This window comes from Bombus affinis, chromosome 14 (genome assembly GCF_024516045.1).
Source record: "Bombus affinis isolate iyBomAffi1 chromosome 14, iyBomAffi1.2, whole genome shotgun sequence".
Classification (NCBI taxonomy): domain Eukaryota; kingdom Metazoa; phylum Arthropoda; class Insecta; order Hymenoptera; family Apidae; genus Bombus; species Bombus affinis.
The window spans coordinates 8,748,156-8,768,705 of record NC_066357.1 but is presented as its reverse complement, the minus strand read 5'-3'; the positions used below and the strand labels follow the sequence as shown (position 1 = coordinate 8,768,705).

The following is a 20,550-nucleotide window of genomic DNA, read 5'->3' as shown; positions in this document are numbered from 1 at the left end:
TCTCGCGTCGTTAAAATCGAACAAGATATTTAGACGTCTCGCTTCTATTTCAGTTTCCACTTTGTATCATTATAGTATTCAATGGTACGCTGCTTATCTTCGATAGAAGAAGCAAGGAGATAATAAAACGTTAAGCAGAGAGGACCCGAGTTTCTTTCTAGAATCAAACGAAATGTACTACCGCTGTGCGTACTATTCTTCGACTGCCAATTGCTAATTACCAATTATGCAAAGCATCTCGCGTACGGAAACAAACTCGCGCGATTTTTATCCTACGTTTGTATCGTACGTTTCCGTGTACACACCTCGAATTACGATTCTCGTACTCCGCTGCACGATAAAAAGATAAACTGTCGAACGTACTCGGGTATTTCGAGGAAGGCGAACTTTCATCGATGATAACTCGACCAACGCGATTCTTGGAAAGGCTGAGCGTCGGTAAAGCGTATCGAAACGATGCGATGGCAAAAGAAACACATACACCGTAGTGATAACGTTCGAGAGAACATCTGCCGGATGGGTTAGCATCCGCCAACGAATCACCGCGAATCTAACGGAACTACCTTGGCTTTTCTCGCTGTACCTTGCTCGCTAATACACGTCGAGGTGTAACGCTAGCTGAAACCGCTGCCACGAGTATCGATTTACCATTAACATCTCGAGCGAAGGCTCGCTGCATTTAGTTTACTGCAACAACACGGACATCTGGTTCCTTCCTTCTCAACGATAATTTCCCATTATTTTAGGAACGTCTAAAAATAATCCGGCGCGACGTCGTCCCTTCTTTTTCCTTCTTCTCGTCGCCCTAAATACCTTTCGGAGATTAAATCCTCCTATCGTGCATGCGTGTTCTTTCGTAGATGCAGGAAGGGCGCCGGCTAAACGCCTTATCGACGGAGGTTCACATCTTGAAATTGTCGGCTGTTATCTCGTCCGAGTTGGTTTTTTAAACGTCGTAGGAGAGCAAGGAGCCGGGAACGAGAAACGCGCCATTCGGAAGCTTCATCGGTCGACTTGGTAAATCGGAGAACGCGGAGAAACGACCATGCTACCAGCTATGGCTTTTTCGAAATTCATCTTGGCATTTATCGTCGTTCGCGACATCCTTTCAAATATAGACGAAATTACGCAAGTAGGCGATCCGTTTGATAATGAAATCAAATGCAGTTGATGACTTCCGAGAGGTCAACGATCTGCCACATTTTAACGCGGAGGTCTTTTTAACTTTGAGGCGTAAATCGATCTTCTTCTAAATGTACCGTCGTATTTGCAAAAATCACGCGTTCGGAAGCTAGACTCGCTGTGTTTTCCATTTTTAGCCGAGTTTCTCGTTCGCAACTGGAAATAGCTAGCTTCGTGCATCGAGCTGTCAAGTACATAACTGGACCAACCCAGAAAGAGGGAGAGAGAGAGAAATGCGATTCGAGCGTAGAAAAACGTGTTAAAAAGTGTGAGACAAAATACTGAATTCTCGCGGAACGGTTCGTTAGAGGTGCGAGCCACGTCTACGTTCTAAACACGCGGTACGTGTTAGCACGTACGGACGGAAACATTTGGAGAAACGAAACACGACGATACCGGTGCGAGTTTGTACGCCTTTGCTTGCAAAGAAACAACCGTTCCAGAACCGAGAACGACGAAAAAAGGCGCCGATATTATGGCCAAATATGTATTTCTTTTTCAGCAAGGCGTTTTCATTTGTCCTTCGACTCTGCGCGCGTAAACTCGCTCGATAATTTCCCAGTTTATTCCGAGTCGAACAACGTTATTCGCTGTTGCAAACTTCGACCGGAGGTCCTCTTATCGGTGACATCAAAATATGATCGATTATTTGTTCGACGTGCGTCATTTGCGGGCCAATGTGAACTGATCGCGTAAATAGAGAAGGAACTATATTTCGATACGCGTATCGATAAGATATCATTGATACGATAGTACACAGCGGTATAAATTATAATTTACATTTGATTAATTGACGCAAATTTGTACGTTCCTATTGAAACTCTTTATTTTATCGTATTTTCGTTTCAAGCGGCGTGTTTCGACCGTGGTCTTGGCTTTCTCTTTGAAGGGATCTTCCCTTGCTTTCTTTCAGAAAAATTCTTTCAGATAAAAAAGCAACATTAATTGGCTAATAATGAGCCGCCTGTGATAAGTTCGTATAAAGGTAAACGAATGTCGACTAAGTTTAATCCATTGCGTTCTAGTGCAACTGGAAAACTGAATTTCGCCACTTTTGTTTCTTTAATTCACGCAGTACAGAGCGTGGAATCTGGCGACTGGTTTAATTAGAGATCCACGGCACAAAATAGATATCACGTTCTTTGTGTATCCGCTATACATGTATTACATTATGTTAATAATAGAAAGAAATACATAAATAAAACAAATGCAATGAAAGAAATATTCGTCTACAGTATCGTTCGTTTCAAATTTCCTTTTGCGTTATCTAATGTTTGAATGGTGACACTATTTATATCGATCATAGAGCTTCTATTAGCGTACAGTGCCACGAGCATTACCGTAATCTATAAGAAATTAAATTGGAAAATAGGGCTGCAAATCGCAAAAGAACGCCACTCGAAACAAATAAACCAATAAATAAAATAAAATAAACCGAAAGAATGCTGTTTCGTGTTATATTCGTATTTGTTTCGTTGTGTCTATTACATAAAACTGTTTATTTATGTGGAAAGTGCGCATATCGCAAATATGAATGAAAATAGAATCGAATGCAAACAGAATTTCGTTTCTCGCGTTACGCGTATGCTTCTTTTTCAAAGAAGTAAAGCGATACTGCTTGAAACAGTGCAGTTTTAACAGGTTTCAAATAACCCTATCGTAGAAACACGAAGCTCGAAGACTCTTATCGGTATTGTCGCGTGAGAGCAAATTGAAGTAGCTCGGATTCGAAAGAAATTTAGTGCCACCATTGTTAGCGGAGACGACAACAAAAGAGGCGGGAAGAACCGTAAAACCAGGAAATTTACGTTCGATCGAGGGGAACAAACGGTTGTGATTCTTGAAAAAACGTTCCCAACACCTGTTAACGGTCGTCATGACGAACGGTTGTAGCGATACGATATCAAGGGAAATTTGACGATTTCAACAGCTTGCTGTTTTCTTCGTTGCCTTTATCCTTCGCTGCTATTGCAACACGGCGACGAAAGCGAGTTAACGCAATCTGTGATTAAGAGACGAACTATCGACGTTGTTCGATATATTGGGTTGGCAACTAAGTGATCGCGCATTTTGTTATTAGGTGTTAATGACAAAATGCGCAATCACTTAGTTTTTAGATTTATAATGATAGACAGGAAAATTGGAAAAACTTTCGTACGTCGCGCGTTCACTCGTTACGATCCTCTAAGTTATCCGTTTAATCTGATAACGAAGCGAGTTACAATTTTCTCGCGTCCTTTTCTTTCCTTTTAATTCCACGCAAAATAGAATGAATTTTTTTTTACGACTAGAAGAAGTAAAACACCGATTCTCTCTTTCTTCTTCGTCCTTACCTTCGCTTTCCTTTTCACCCCGAAGCATTAATATCATAATAACCGGACGTTTCGAACGTTTCATATCCAGGAATCTCGTAAATTTCATATCCGGAATTAACAAAACGTTATTGTTGTTACGCTTTAGCAGGAAAATTTAATATGCTTGGAAGCAAAGAGGCAAAACGTAAATACGTAATATCGTGCATTAACAATCAATAGCCGCTCGACGTTAGTGCCGCGTCCCTAATCGTTCGACTATTAATATTCGCTGTCTTCCATAAACGGACCCCCTTTTCTTGTCAGCGGTTTTTTCAGAGAAATCGTAGATACGCTCGTGAAATAACGTCCGATGACGCGTGCGATGGCGCCACAGCCACACAGCCAGAGCAAGTAACGACGACGGCGATCTCAAACGCATCGATGAATCGCCTCTTGCCTTCCTGGATTAGTCATCGTGTAATCGAGAGGGCCTTTCATCGGGGACAGGAAATTCGTTCGCCTCGACTGTCAGAAGAAACGAGCTCGAAAAGCACGGCGCTCGCCTCGTCCACTTCCCCTTGCTGCCTTCGCCGCGTCTTACACAAACGTCTCTTCTCTTCTTCGGTGTAGAGTGTGTGTTGTGCCGTGAGTATCATGCTGCAGCGCTTTAATCGCCTTTTCTTTCCTACCACTCGCTTTGAATAAACGAACGATGGGGGTAGAATAATAGTCTTGAAGATGTACGGGGACAGCATGCGAGTCGAAGAAACGTTGCTAAGGCGCTGGGGCGATAGCGGTGGTACACTGTATCGAAGGAAACGCGCGAATCCATTACACTTTGACATTTCAAGAAATGTCTGTAGCGAGTAATCGATATAAAGATTCGTATGCAGTGGCAATGCGAACTTTATCTTTGTTACATATTTATGTATTTGCTTTATGTACGTATTTATGCACTTGCAGTTCGCAGTCTTCGAAGGAGACGTTGTCAAGTTGTTGGCCAAACACTAACCTAAATTTGTCCACCGTTGTTTCGTATAAAATAATTATTGAAACTTCGTAATTCTTCAAATCATAGGATTGATTTAATCAGTTAGGCAACTAATGGGACGATAGTTTGGAATTTTCAAAACTTGACTCGCGCCAACTAGAATTTTCAAGCTGTGGTATTTGTTGAAAATGACAACGTGAGTTCGTGCTCGCCATCTATGTGCAGATCCGTTAGTTACCAGAAATAGTAACTAGACGATAGTTCTAGATACAATCGATAGATTTAATCGATAGGTTTAAGATGTTCCTTTGTTTTTATCCCTAGTCTATGTAAGAATGTGCAATAAAGTTTTTCTTTATACAAAGCAAGAAGAATAGCAACACACCCAAACCGGCTAGCTGCGGAAACGTTCAACACCTTAAACATGGACAGAAGGCTAAAAAGCAAGCACCCAGCAGACCTCACAAAGGATATAACCTAGCAAACGCGAGGATGGTACCCCGCTGGGGGTAGCCACCTACATGATAATATAACTACTAAGAAATTCGACCTAATGTCACAAAATGGACAAATTGTGAATATTAAGAAATAAAAAAAAAAAAAATAGAAAAGGTTTTTTTGGCTCAAAACGGTGTGATAGATTTATCCAGAGAATAAAATAATAGCTATTGCGATGCTACCTCTGAATAAAGAAATAACAGTATGCTTAAAAATTAATTCGCATTTAATTGCACGCTGCGATACACGCGAATATTTTGATATATAAGCCGACACGTGTTATTAAAAACATAAACCATTCTCGGACAGTTATTGTTCAGAAGGAAAGTATATCGTGGCATATTGCGTTACACGGTAGAACCTGTACAAAGCTAGATTGAACGGTGTAATCAGGCAAAAGTAGTAGCTAAGAACCTGTACAAAATTATTAGCCCACGTAAAGCTCACGTAAAACCACGTACGAACGTCGTAACATTCTGCCAACAATTCGGCTAAAATCGAATATAAACACTAGCCCGAAGAAAAGGTCGCTGTCAGCTATTTCCATCTTATTGTACAAAAATACGAGACGCGAAAGTTGATCTACGACGGACGGTTTATTTCAATTCTCCGCGGTAACGAACGTATTTATTTTGCTGGCGCGCTAGATTTCCACTTGCTCGAGGGGAAAACGCCATTATCATAGGGTCACGGGATAGGAAAAGCAAGGCAAGAAACGTGTAAATGTCGATTCGTCAAACGTGAGAATAAAAGCAAAAGGGGAAACGAAGGGAAGAAAGAAGGAAGGAAGGAAGGAAGGAAGGTCGATATCGTCCATCCTTCTTTATCCTCCTCTCGCTCGTTTTCGCACGTATGAAACGCAACGGATAAACGCGTGCATGAAGATCGCGCGTCTAAAGCGAGTCGCATTCTACGGTAACCGCATACCCTGCACAACCGGCTTTTTCATCATCGTCTCCTTCTTTTCTTCTCCTCCCTGCACGCGACACTTAGTCTCCGCGCGATACAAACGTGCGCTCTCGTACAGAACCGTACAATCCTCTCCACTGTTGCCAACACAGAGGCTTGGTCCGTTCTCGACGAACGTCTTTCGTCTTTCGAATAAGCATAGAAAGGTTTGTGAACGAAGCAGCCACTGATGCGAAACGCGTGAAAACGGAGCACCGGTGACGTCGAGCCGAGGCAAATCGAGACGGGGAATAAGTGGCGATTTCTATTTGTATAGAGGCACCGAGCGAACTCTGGAAGCGTACGAACGAAACGAAAGTAAAGGAAACTAAATAGGAAGCCAAGGCAATAGAGAGGAACGCAAAAACGGAAGTACAAAACGTAACCGTAGTATAAAGTTATTAAAGATTTATACAATTTAACCCGCCGCCGGCATTATGATTTTTCACTAACGCGGCCTGCATAACGGCTCTTTCATTCCATGGCCTGATTTCTTATTGTTCTGGCCTTTAAAACAATCTGAAGCAATTCCGTGCTTACAATCCCTAATTTACTATAGAAATGATACTTTAGCTAAATGTTTAAACGGAAAATGGGAATTTGTCCGAACGTGCACAGTCTCGTAGTAAGCAAATATTAAAAACGTAGGACTGCGACTATTCGCAAAAATATAAATCAATTTGTACAAAATCTACTTCTGTTTAATCATATCTTCGAGTGGATTATTTATTATTGGAATATGAGACACTATTTTGAAAGATAGAATCGTAGATAATTTAGAAGAATTAATTTGAAACGTCGTAGAGAGTAATTTATTAAAAATGTAAGAAAGTTGTCAGATATAGCGAATATTTACAGAGCAGGATTTTTGTAACAGCGTCACTTACCAAGAGTCTAGAACCTGGCAAATCGGCTTGCCGAAGGCACAGAGTGCTCGTTTTACCTTCGTAGTATTCAGAACAGAATTGAACCGAGTAAACAGTATTGGAGCAGACAAGCTTTGTAGGCGTTAGCTTTTTTTTATCCGCGACAACCGCAGTGTCTGACACCTTCGTTTCGGTGAAATTAAACAATGAAAATTTCGTCCGGAACTCGGCGAGTCATTATGCCGGCGCAGGATTAAATAATACAGCTGGTGTACGCGGGTATATACAGGTTGCGTCAAAAAGATTAGGTCAATCTTCAAGAGTAACTAACAGTCGTGCTCACGTGGAACGTGTATGCGAAGTAGCGAATTAATCGCGCGATACTCTTAACACCAGAACTACCGATAGTTAACGCGAAGCTGTTTCTACCAAAACCAATCGAAATGACTGGTCAATCCATCTGGGATCCCTAAATGAGGGTTGACCTATTTATAAAATTCTAGAGCCAGTCATTTTGACTGCCGTGGTATTTCAAGTGTTAGCATCCAGCGATGGATCCGGAATTTTCCTGAAAACTGATATCGTCGTATCGAATGATACGCAGTATAAATTTAAAAAACGTATGGCAAGTTGTACGAAACGAGGAAACTGGTTAATTGGGCTTCGATAAACAGATTGCAGCACCCTTTTACACTTTGACAAATGCCAGTCATCTCGACTGGTGTTGGTATAAGTAGCCTTGATACACGATTATTTTCAGTTTGAATACATAAAAAACAAGATAAAATTCATTACATCATTGCGGAAAAAAATATAACACGAAGTGGGAATTTTAAAATAAAATTGTGGTAGTTCTACTGTTAAAGGAGCTTGTGCCGATACCCCGGTAACAACGTCTACGTAGCGGATGCTCGAAAAATCTGAATCGATCAGCCAATTCACAAGTAATATCGCTCGTATTCGTTGTATGGTATGTAGCTATATAGAATCGGTGAAATATTGACACGATCGTCTCACGCAAGCTCTATCGAATTGTTCGCGAAGAGTCTAGCTGGAAGAAGTAGCCCGATACCGGCGGCAACGTTGCCCGTTCACCGCGGCCGCGTTACCTTACATTTCCAGTTGCGTCGTTCTCTGTTCTTCGCCTTAGCAGAATACTACTACGCTACCCACTCTGTCTGCTCGCGTACTACGGCGAGCTCTACGTCACGAGCTGACCTTCCGCTTACTTTCGAACGCCGAGATCTTAGCAACGGTATCAAGAAATGGGAAATGCGACGAGGCAACAGCAGACAGATTTTTGCTCGAGCCCGCGGAGCAAAGAGCCTCGAAAGAAGAAAGAAAGGGAGGAGGAAAAAGAGTAGAAAAGTTGGGAACTGGCGAGAGGAAGACCGGTAAGAGTGTAAAGACGTGGGAATTCTGCAAGCCAAGCGATATTCATGGTTAGGCGTCGAGTAAGACGAGAGCTTCGAGTAGGCGTCATCGAATACTCCTACGACGGCGAATCGTTACGTTCTAACCGGGTGCAACGTTCTCGATGTTGAGTATCGGTCGCAAAGTTTCCTACCGATCTTACGTACGACATTTCGTTTCGTTTATCTCGCATGCGGGACAAAGTCCCGTCAAAGTACAATAAGATCACAAGTGGCTGGTCGGTGAGCCAATAGATCTCGAGTCAACAGTCTCATCGACATCGCTCGAGTATTCCAGCGTTTGCCGTAGAACACATTTTTACCAATATACCGTTGTATCTGCTGATTCTTGTCCTCGTGAAACACGATTATCATAATTAGACTGCTGATTTTTATGCGATCTATGAATATTTTTCCATAATATATGTAAAACATCGAAATATAATACTCGTTGTGTATCATTTTTACTCGGCTAACGCCATACCCTTTAATTAGATTCCATCTTATAAATCTACATTCAGAAGACTATGGATACGCGCAAATATCCAGCCATGATTATTACTTAATTTATACCGACAACGTAGTGGAGACAGAATTTCCCATTTTTATTAATCCGGACAATTACCGTGCAGAAGTTTGGACCCGGGTAAAGTTTCCGCGACGCGGTGACCAGCGAACAGGACGCAGTCGCTATTTTTCATTTCCAGGCGTCGCAGTTCTAAAACCGATTAATCGTATTATAATCGAAAACCAAGGGGCAGAAGAAATTACCCGTTCGTTTGCCGCGGACCGCGAAATTACGAGATACAGGAGATCGCACGATATTAATAGGTGCACAAAGCACTCTCCAGCAAATCTGCGGCTGGTTTCGTTTAAAAAGTTTCTTTTCTCGTTGCAACTTTTTAATTTCTAGTTACCGAACTCTTGCTGGCTGGCTGTGCTCCGCGAGCCGGCAACTCGTTGCCACGAATAACTGCCGCACAGCTAATAAGCTACATAATAAGACGCTGGTAAACACGCGCGGGCGTCCGCCTTTTTGATCCAATAAATTACCGTCAACTGGAATTTGGTTTTCCTACTCATTAAACGCGAGATACGCGAAATACGTGGGTCATGTAATATATTCCGGGGAAACTAGCCTGATCCAGGCGCCAAGAGGTCAGCTAAGCACACCGAGTAATGGATCTACTAATTGTAAGGAGAGCCTGATGCACCGAGCTGGCGAGACACGACACGGAAAACGTTAGGCAGAATTACGATGCTTGACACGTTCGGTAGCCGTGTATTCCATCGTTGGTATGCGTTCAATTTCTAGCCTCTCTATTATTCGGCTGTTCCAAAACTTCCAACCATTTTTCACCTTTTTATATCCTGTATATGAGAAATTGTTCGTCCTATCGTACACCGTACGAAGACCAAAGGAAAAAAACAACCATAACTCCTTTTTTCTTTTTTTTTCTTTTTATTTTCTAATTTCGATATTATCCGATAGAAGAGATTATTTTAAAACAAAGTTGTATAGTTGAGAAGAATGATTCTTAAGACCAATAGAAGTAGCAGGATAAATCTACGAAATTCGATAACAAGCCAATGGTACGATAGTGTGTGTGCGTGTGTAGATACGAAGAACGAAAATCAAATAAAACGATAGAAACCGATGATGCCAGATTTCCTGACAACGCGTTGAATTTTCAAATCGTTTCTCTGTAAAACGCGAGAAACCTGATTTAATGCGATCTTCGTACGAAGATCCAGAAAAACGTGATACGTAAATACATTTCTGATTCGCTGATCTAACGATCTTAACATAAGCTATTAAAAAAAAAAAAAAAGGATACATCGTTGCTGAAGAAATTGGCCGATCGATAAACATCTCGTAGGACTCGTCGATATTTTTATTCGTTATTCTAATAGCTAACCGACGCGAAACTAAAAGGAAAACGACGTATAATTGGATAATCGCGTTATTTAAATGCACGCGGAGATTTGATCGATAAATCATTCTATAACAGAGTACACCTTAGACGTTGTATTTCGTAGAAATATCAGGTAGAACAATTTCAAACGATGCGAATTGTCGCGGTCTTTCTTTTAAACAGATTGCCAATTAATTCGGATCTTCGCAAAATGAACAGAATCAACGTAGAACTGGCGCTGTATAGCTTAAATCCGCATTGCTCAAAGGCCGGCTGTACTCTGTTGCTGGTACACGCGGTTGCTTTCAAGAAAGATTAAGAAAAAGGAGCGACGTTACGACAATGTAACCGCTTTTGAAGCGTAACTTGTTGCGGGGTAATTGCACGCAAGAGTAATAGCATCGCGTCGGAATAACGCGAGCATTTGCGAAATAGCAGCTTCGTGATCTTAGTCGAAACGAGCTAATCCCATTTACGTTCTCGCAGACGAATTTCTGGAACGCGCGTCCGGAATAAAAGAGACGCGCTACGAAAACGCCGAAGACGGGCTTCGCGTCATTGCCAAGTATTCGTTTTACGAGTTTCTACGACCGGTCCATCGTAACCTTTTCTTCGAACTCAATCGAACGGAAATTCCCTGCAGTACGAACCGACGTAAGACTCAACTTGGTCAGGATTTCCGCAGCTATTTCTTTCTTAAAATAATAATGTTACAGAAAGAGAGGTAAACGGTTGATCGCGGAACAGTCGTAGATTTAAAGAACTTGGCTCTAATTAGACGTGAATTTTTGTATTCTGATTTCGGGTTACAGAATCGATTATCGAACAACCTGGATTTAACGCTAGAACTACCGATAATTAACACGAAGCTATTTCTGCGAAAACCGGTCGAAATGACTGGTCTTTTAAAAAAATACGTAATAATAGAATACTTTTATACTTATCGATTTATTATTTTCTTACAGAAGCAATTCCATGTTATGTGGTAGATTTTTGGTATTATCAATCCATCTGGGGTCCCTAAATGAGGGTTGGCACATTTATAAAATTGTAGAACCAGTCATTTTCACTGGTATTGGTATAAGTAGCCTTGATACAAAATTATTTTCAATTTGAATACATAAAGAACGAAATAAAATTCATTGTATTATTCTTTTAGTTATCGTTACGAAAGTCATTACATCATTGCGGAACAAAAATATAACATGAAGTAGGAATTTTAAAATAAGATCGTAAAACCGGTCAATTTGACCGGTGTGATAGTTTTAATGTTAAATAACGAGAATCATATTTTACGTGGATTTCTTTTTGAAATGTCGATTACCCGTTAGAATAATTGATAAAACTATCGACGTGCAACAAGTTCTACGAATTGATTATCGCTCGGTTTTGGGTAGTTGCCGATGAAACTTCGCCAAGGAAGAGACAATTTGTAGAGACGTTTACTCGAAGATTAGCTGGAAAGATGGATCGGTTAGAATATCCTCGATGACAATGGAAGCAGAATGTTTCTGTGGCGGCGAACAATCCAAGAGCGTAACGTTGGTTAAATACCAACAGCAAAATTGTATCATCTGGTTATCAAACGTTCAACGAACAAACATACGAGAAAGGCGAAGAAATTTCAATAAAGCAAACTGCGAACCATTTCCCGAGAATAACAGCAACGCGGACAGATGTTAAATCCGTTTTAAAGCAAACCGTTTGAGCGAGTTTTCCACTCAAACGTGTTCCTATTTCAGTGAAACTTACTCAACGTTTTATCGCTATCGTTGACAGTTATCTCGCGGCTCGACAACGATTATCCAACTAAATCTCGATATAATATCGCGTATCGAAATTAATTACTCGCTACTTGCGACGTTAAACGCGTATTCTACGATTGCCCGGTTGAAAAGAAAAAGCAACGAAAAGAAATAATCTCTGATAGCCGCGCATCGATTGTGGCCGCAATCTCCTCTTTTCTCGTTGTTTCCTCTGGGGAAAAAGGAACGACGAGAAAAATCAAACGAACGAAGAATACTGTATGCTTTGACGAGGCAACGGCTCAGGACGATCGATCGTTAGACGGGAAATGGAAAATGGGAAACGGGACACGCGCTCCGAAAATCTACACGCGAATCACATCGCTTGCATGCGCGTGTCACGAATCACGCTCATCATAAACGACTGTCAGTCGACGCCGAGCGATTTTCAAATGCAAATGTATTTCGCTCGGAATGGACGTCATCGTCGCGTTCGAGCGGTCGTTTCTGACGGACGGCAGCCAGCCAGTACAGTTCTAAACATGATAGCCTCCACCTCTAAATCGAGCCAATTAGAACGGATTCGGCGATAATAATACGGGTGACATGAATTAATGCCGGCCGTGCATCGAAACAGCGTGATCTTCGCGCGTCTGCTCCTCTTCTTTACCATTTTTTCCGTCTTTCCTTTCTTCTGCCTCTTGTCCTCCTATCAAAGCCGACCGAAATAATCTAACGAGGAATCAACTATATCGATGGAACTCCATTTGTAGGAATGAAAATTTAGTTTGCGTCCAATTCGATGAATTGCTGCCAATTGAATCCGCTAATCTGAATGCGAATGGCTATTAAACATAGCGAAGCTAAATTCGTGGTACGAGCGAGACGAGCAGCGAATTAACTAAAATGTAGCGTAGCCGAAAATGAGACGAGAGTCTGGAACAATAAAATTGCGTTGAGTCGCTTCGTATTCGAGAAAATCGAGTTTGAGGAGTTGTCAAGTAAACGTGAATTTGCCCGATTCCACGGACTCCTGCTAATCGAATCAGCTAATCTGAATGTGAATTGCTATTATACGAGTACATCGCGGGCATAAATTCGCGGCATCGGCCAGGTCAGGACGATTCCATGACTCAAAATGGGACGGAGTAGCAAGAACAACGAAATTGCGTTAGAGGCTGCATATTCGAAAAAATCGAGATTGGAAAGCTAATCTAGACAGAAGCAGATAATCGAGAGGAGATTATTCCACGCGCGAAACCAAATTGGAAATGTAAAGTAAGAGTTGCAGGATCGTTTGCAGGGCGTGAGATTGAACCGCGTCTAATTAACGCTATTACTTTATTAATTTATAGCATGTTTGAAGGAATAATCGACTTGCAGTTGGTTTTACGTCGATTTTTGATTTACCCGAATTATTGGAAACCGAAGGTGCCTTCTTATCGCAACAACCCGTTCAATTTTTATTATACGAACTTCCAGTATACGAACTGTTTGCTCCCAATGGCTTTAGACAAATAAAGTTCCACCGTCCAAACGATATTACGCGAATTGGAATAAGAACATGTACGCGTTCGTCCGCTACGACCAGGTCAAGAGAACCAAAGTGGCGCAACGCGGCTCCCAAACGTGTGATTTTCTTCTACACTTCCAGATCAACGCTCGAACGATGGAGACATCCGAGAGAAAGTACGAAGAGTGACGAAGCGCGGCACGATGAAATAGAACGAAACTTTTTTTCCAGCAAGTATGTATGTATATAGTTGGAATTTGGATTACCGTTATGCCTCTTATTGTCTCTTTAATTCTTCGTACTTACGAGCATCGATTTATCGAGCAAGCGTAACTAGACAAACAACACCGATACCTTTTTACGCCATTTTTTTTTTTTTTTTAACGATGATAAGCTGAGATAGCGTTGGCAAGTATCGAGAAAGCTATACAACAGGGTGTCTCGTAACGTTACGGGCAATATTTCAAAGACCGATTCGGTATAGAAAAAGGATTCGCATTTGATTTTGTTTAGGGAATATAACAAAATTTTGCGTTCTGTTATTCCGTATCCGATTACCGATGTTTATGAACATTTCTCTTTTTATGACCATCGCTAAAATAAAAAAAGAAAAAGAATAGAACGTAGATAAAAATCGTTCGTCCCTTAAATCTAAATATTCCGAGTATTTTATTCTTGACATTTCCTATATTCTTGCGTATTACCTACATTCCGTATAACCAAATTTTCCATAAATACGTAAACATTCACGCATCACTGTTTACACTCCAATCATTGTTGATTACTCTTTCCGATATCTGCTAATATTTCTGAAATTTGTTGAAATACTTGTTCGATTTTGTATCGGAGTATTTTAACATTTCCGATAGGAATTGCGTACACGTACGCAATGCGGTTCAAAATATCCGCGGCAAATAAAAATCCAATAAATTGAAATTGGACGAGAGTTGGGCTCATACAGCTGAATCATATACTTATTACAATACAAAATCCGCTGCATATCATGAAACAAAGCGTATCATGAAATTTTTTGTTCTTTTTTACATGTTGAATCGAGTCTTGGAAATGACATCGCATGTTACCAGACACCCTGTATATGACGTTTCCATTTTATCACAGATCACTATCGATATTTTTAGCTTATCACTATCGAGGGACTACTAACGATAGCATGCAATCATTTTTCGCGACTGTATCATCGAACGATTGTAGATCGATCGTAGCGGTGACTAGGCTGCGATCAAGAAATTTTTCGATCGGAAATACGCGTCAAGAAATAGTCCCCTCGATCTCATCTTGCTTTTTATGCCCTCCATAGTCGCAAAATCGGTTTTACGTTGATTTCTAAGCCCCCAGAATAGAAATCTAGCCGTATAATACGCGCAACAATTAGACGCTTTATAAGCGATAACATAGACGAGTCTTTGATCAAAATCTTTAAAAAAGTCTTTAAAAAATATTTATTTACAACTTATGTTGCGGTAGCTATGTCTTCAGAGAGCAATTTCCGAAAAGTAGAGAATCTAGAGTTTTTACGAATACTACCGTATATGCGTGTATATACTGTACATGAAGTATAGTACATATTGGACTATGCCGAACTTCCATATAACTTTTTCCTACGATATTTTATAAGCATATTTGATACAAACATTTTATACGCATATCTGGTTATATATTTTATAACCACGTAATTTATACGCAAATATGCTATTATATATACTGTAACAATATTTGGTGGATTGCAGAAACGAAAAATTTAATGTTTCGCGATTACATGAAACCGAAACTCTTGTTCTATGTACACAGCGAGGCAACGTATCTGTATCTTCATTTTCAAGAAAATGCAGTACGAACACGTTTAAGTAAGAATTGGTCTAGTACGCGTCTACGATCAACTTTTTGCCTTATCTTGATCGGAAACGAAGCATTTCTTGTGAACAAATTTTATCGTATATTTTCCACTTATCTCCGCGCGTACAATAATCTCTTTTAATACCTTACAATCTGATTCGTCGATGCGAAGGAATTGGAGATTCGTTAAAAAATTTAGGCGATCGCTAAAGCACGGTGGTTCCCTGTACAAGCTGCACACCTACGAGAAACGGCCGGCGACCCCGACGCACCGCTCTTTGTCCTCTCGATTCTCTCCTCTTTGCTTGCTGTCCTCGCTCCCTTTCTTTCCTTCCTTCCAACCGTGATCCTGCGTCTTTCTTCCTCCCCCCATTCCCCTCGTTTCTCTCTACATCTTTATTGTTCCTCGTGTACCATGGAACAGCCGGTCCTTTCTTCGCCGATCACGTTGCTCCTTGCAAGTTATTTCCTTTTACCCTCCATCCTTCGCCATTCATTTACCGTTCAAATATATTATTTTCAGTCAAAAACCTAACCTTCTTAATTTACCAACTAAAAATAAAATTGTCGTTTGGCGCTATTAATCCGCACAGGCGCGTCTTTACACCGCTGTTCGTGAACAATTTTTTCCCTGTTTATTAAATGTTTGCTTACTGTTCATCGGCAATTGACCATGTTGTACGTGTTCGTGAACATTGTTCAAATAGCTACGAACGCTATTATCTAGATATCTCTAGTGCTCACGGTAACATGTTGAGTCATTGAGCGTGGATGACTGTATGGTAGTGTCATAGCCTGGTTGATCCCGGAGACGAGTGACGCCACGTTGGCGTCATCTGCAGTCAACGTTTTAACAGTTAACACGTTACAGGCAGAGTAGTTGCTCGAGTAATTTCCATCAGTGACTGGTCCTTTCTTCGATAATCGGCAACAAATGATTTTTTTTTTTTTAGGACGCCAGTGTGAAGTCAGCGGTCACTTTAAAGTAGCGAGAGAAAGGAATCTCGGTCATACTGGATGACCAGTGACGAACTTCGGCTCTCCAACCAATGTGTCGAGGATGAACAAATCTCAGAAGATTCGAATCTAATCGACGGTAAACTGACTACTACCGAGAGTTACATTCGAATCGCGTGATTCTTTGCCTATTTACATTGCTAAATCTACTTTATCCCCCGATCATTCCCTTCCCTTCTTTGGCAGAGTTTCTTCAGAAAATCGCCAATTTTCTCAAGCTAAAATGCTTCTTATTCTGCTTCGTACAAACGTCACACGATGATTTTCAACGCAAAAGTACGAACACAGAGCGACGTACATATGCAAAACACAGTCGAACCCGTTTCGTCAGTTAGATAGGCACGTAAAGGTCCGATAGTCGAAGGCGGGATTTTCATTACGTAATCTCAACCTAGTTTAAAAGCGCTTCTATGACAGAACAAAATAAGGAAACTACGTTCTTTAAAATAGTCGTTTTTACGCAGACTTCCTTCGGCCGAACAGAGGCTCGAACAAAACGGAACTCGATAGAAGCTAGCGTAATTCTAAATGTAATATTTATGTACGTTTTCCAATTTAAATCCCGCGCCGTTTCGAAATCACCTCGATACAATCGCAATGAAAACGATACTAAGTCGGAATTGAAGCATCGTACGGACAAATCAATGAAAATAAATACGAAAATAAAAAGGGATCTATAAATAACGCTTAAATCTTTTATTATGAAGAGAGTATACGTAATATGTAAGTATATTTATGTACATAAGCTTTTAGAAATGTAGAACAATCATTTACTAAAAGCGCTTGAATAAATTCTATTATATTTCATTAATTAAGCAATTATACAGAAGGGGATCGATTATGAAAACAAATGACAAGTGCCGAGTGACAAGACAATCGATTGATGGAAAATTTGGGAACAGTCCCTCATAAGGAAGGTGGAGAAATAAGAATAGAAACTAAAATAAAGCGTTACGTTTTTTATTCTATTTAATATCGATTTTTATAAGATAGGCCGAAATAAATTGCCTGTCAGATAAAACACTGTTATTCGATTGTTCGAACGTAGCTCATATTTAGTTTGAATCGAAGTTCCAAATATATAAGTGTTTAGATATTTTTTATTAGTAAACACTGCTACGATCTATGCATAAAAATAGTTGAGATATTTCTAACAAAGTCACGTTCTACGAAACATAATATATTACACATCAATCAATTCGCTGTAATGAGTAGAAAAATCTTGGGAAAATAAACAATGAAAAATTCTAAAATTAACCAACACGTTCGTATCTAATTTCTATCTAATTTAATAGGAAAAATACTATCGATAATCAATTTTGAATTATTCGAAGTAATATTCGTATTAGATTTATTTTCAAATTCAAGCATTAAAGATATTAGAAAAAATCGACTCGTCGAAAATTATCTCGTTCTACCTTTGTTGGCCAGAAATTGATCTACGTCGACTAAACTCCATTTCCCTTGTTTATTTTTATTGGATATACAACTATTAGTGCGGTTCTTGATAATAACGAATGGAATCGATTATTATATCAAATTACGTAGATATTTTAATGTGGAGTATACACAGAAAAAAACGTGACAAATCCTTTTAGAAATATGTGGATTATACATCTACAAAGTTTCATAATAAACCAGTGGCATAGTGTTACATCAATATTTTCGAAATGTTCGGGACAACGACGAAGATGTATATTTAATACCAAAGTTGAATAAATGTAAAATTGAATGACACATATTGAATTTTAAACTGTAATTTATCATATTTTTCTCTTGCGATCTTCATATGATATTTCACTGGCTAGAATGCAATCGATACATATCTATCCGTCATCGTTGAAAAACACGGATATTTTTATAATAAATAACAATAATCTGTCGCAGAATAATTTTGACATTTTCGTAATATACGCATTAAAAGAATCGATTGCTATATAATATATATCGTTATAATTTATTGATATATAATGTATTATATTTTGTGAAAACGTGCCTTTTCTACGAGCCTAGTAAAGTGCTTTTAGTTCCCAGAGTAGCACAACGGAAACTTAAAGCTAAGAATAACAGGAAAAGTGAAAGCTGTACAGGATGGTAGAGCATCGGTGGTTGGCATCGTTGGTAGCGTCAACGGTGTCGGTAATTCACGAATCAGTTTTTGTCGTTTGACATTTTGCATAATCCGAATCGACTTGTTTACTTCGGTTCACGGTTCACGACGGTGTTTGAGAATCTCGAGCAACAAAGGCGGAAAAAATGGACTGGTAGGGAAACGAGAGAGGAAAAAAAAGAGAGAAGCCATACTGCGTGGCGCGCGCGACGACGTTGCTGTTACTGCTGCAGCTAAAGCTGCATTCTTTCGTGAGAAGGAAAAGAGCAGAAACGTTAGAGTGAGAAAGTGTGGGGGAGGAGAAGAAGAGGGTTGACAGACGGGGACAAGGAGATGGTGACGAGAAGAGAGGAGAGGAGAGAGATGGAAGGGGGAGAATAAGGAGGGAAAAATCCGAGGAATGTACCAAGAGAGCACTTTGAAATCGGTTGGCAGTGGTTTAAGATTACGCCGAGTAAGGTTCCTCGAAGGCCTCTCTCGAATCTCCTCCAACCGAATCCTTATGCGGCCAAGTCGGCGAAATGGAACGCGACCCTGATTGCCGCCGCGCAACCCGACATCTCACGTTCAAACGAATCTAGCATCGATTAAACTTAATAAAAAGCTAACGTGTTTCTCTCGACCTCTCCATGGACCTCGACAAAAAGAATTTGCGTTCTATCTCATCTCCGCTTCCTCCCACTGCTACAATTAAATTCAATTATACCTCCCCACTCGTCTCATCGCTACATGCAATAACGTATCGACAGGAGATCGATTCGTCGAAAATCCTATTTCTTTGCTTATTGTGTTATTTCGATTTGTTAAACGATAGAGTTATAAATTTACAATCTTGCGATATGTGGATGTTGTTCATTGAAAAGAACGCAAGGTAGTAAAAGGAAAAAAGAAGTTGAGGAAATATTGGAAGCTTCTCACGGGCAAAGGCGCACCCTTTCTATCAAAGTATCGCTACGAGTGTAACTTGGTTCCCTCAGTTTTCTCAGGGTACGCATTTCGTATCGGTCGACGCTATACCTTGCTACCCGATATCTCCAACCAAGAAAAACAGAACCTTGCTACTGGTTTTGCGTTACGAAAGTGGAAAGAAGACGTGGTTCGAGCGTTCGATGCGAACCGACAACATCTTATCACGTTCCCAGACATTCCCCTCGTTAACTAAACCTGTCGGTGGATAAAAATGTACGAGAAGATTGATATCTAGATACATTCACCTGACTTGGCTTAAACATTTCGAAATTATTATATTAATCGAGTAGTCTCTATTGGAAGAAAACGAGCGATTGGGATAGAAAACGCATACCGATTCGTACGTTATTTCTAAGCGTCGAGAGGCCTCTCAGAGATATACTTATCTTATGAACGCGGCCTAAGGCCCCAGTTTCCCCCACCCTATTGCACGGCTGGCCTCGTCGACGGACTACGAATAACCGCGCATGCGCTGCAGGACAAAACGTTATAAACACACGCACCGTTCTCGTTTTCTCGACACACGCGAGTACTACTCCTACAAACGCTCTTGCGTGTACACACACAAACGTGTACGAGCATGCACGTATATACAGGTAGAAAAGCATCACGATAATAGTCTTTGAAAGACACGATCTACTCACCGAGAGCTCCGTAAAGAAGCAGAAACGACAGCAAAAGATGCGGAGGCCTCGCCCAGGCCCGTATAACGTGCCTGCTAGCATGCTGTCGCGACATGTTTCCCTTTTCCTCTCTCGTTGGTCCTTTCCCTTGGCTTCCTGGCTGGATGTTCCGGCCGGAGCAACCACGCTGTCGCTCCTTTTTCGTCTTGTCTATCTCGTACGTTTACCACCAATACGAATTCCTTTCTTTGATCGCTGAAAACTTTCAACGATCACTAAAGTACATCACTACGGGTGCACATGGTTCTCATGATCCTTAGTTTCCTTTTCCCCCTCTTCCCTCTTTGCGTTTCTTCGCTTCACACGGTGAACAAAACACCCGTTACACACTGCACTCGAAGGAACAAACGATAAACCAAAAGACAACACTAACGAACGCTACCCTCGGAAGACCGACGCCGCAGAAACGCGCCTACCCGACTGAACGACGAGGACGCGCGATTCGTTCGCGGTACCCTGTGCTTTCCAGCTTACTCGCTGCCTGCCTGCCTCCTGCCTGCCTGCCTGCTTGCTTGCTTGCTTGCTTCCTTGCCTGCTCGCCTGCCCCGAATA

General features: G+C 40.8%; 1 protein-coding gene across 2 annotated transcripts in view; it reads right to left on the bottom strand.

Annotated features, from left to right (window-relative positions):
- The window catches only part of LOC126924525 (DE-cadherin), an 89,185-nt gene extending 68,641 nt beyond the window's left edge, over positions 1 to 20,544 (bottom strand). For both annotated transcript variants that reach the window (XM_050739116.1, XM_050739117.1), the window contains exon 1: positions 19,960 to 20,544. In XM_050739116.1, coding sequence (XP_050595073.1) covers positions 19,960 to 20,053 — 94 coding nt within the window. In that variant the 5' untranslated portion in view covers positions 20,054 to 20,544. The remainder of the gene's footprint in view (positions 1 to 19,959) is intronic.
- Between the last annotated feature and the right edge of the window lie 6 nt (positions 20,545 to 20,550).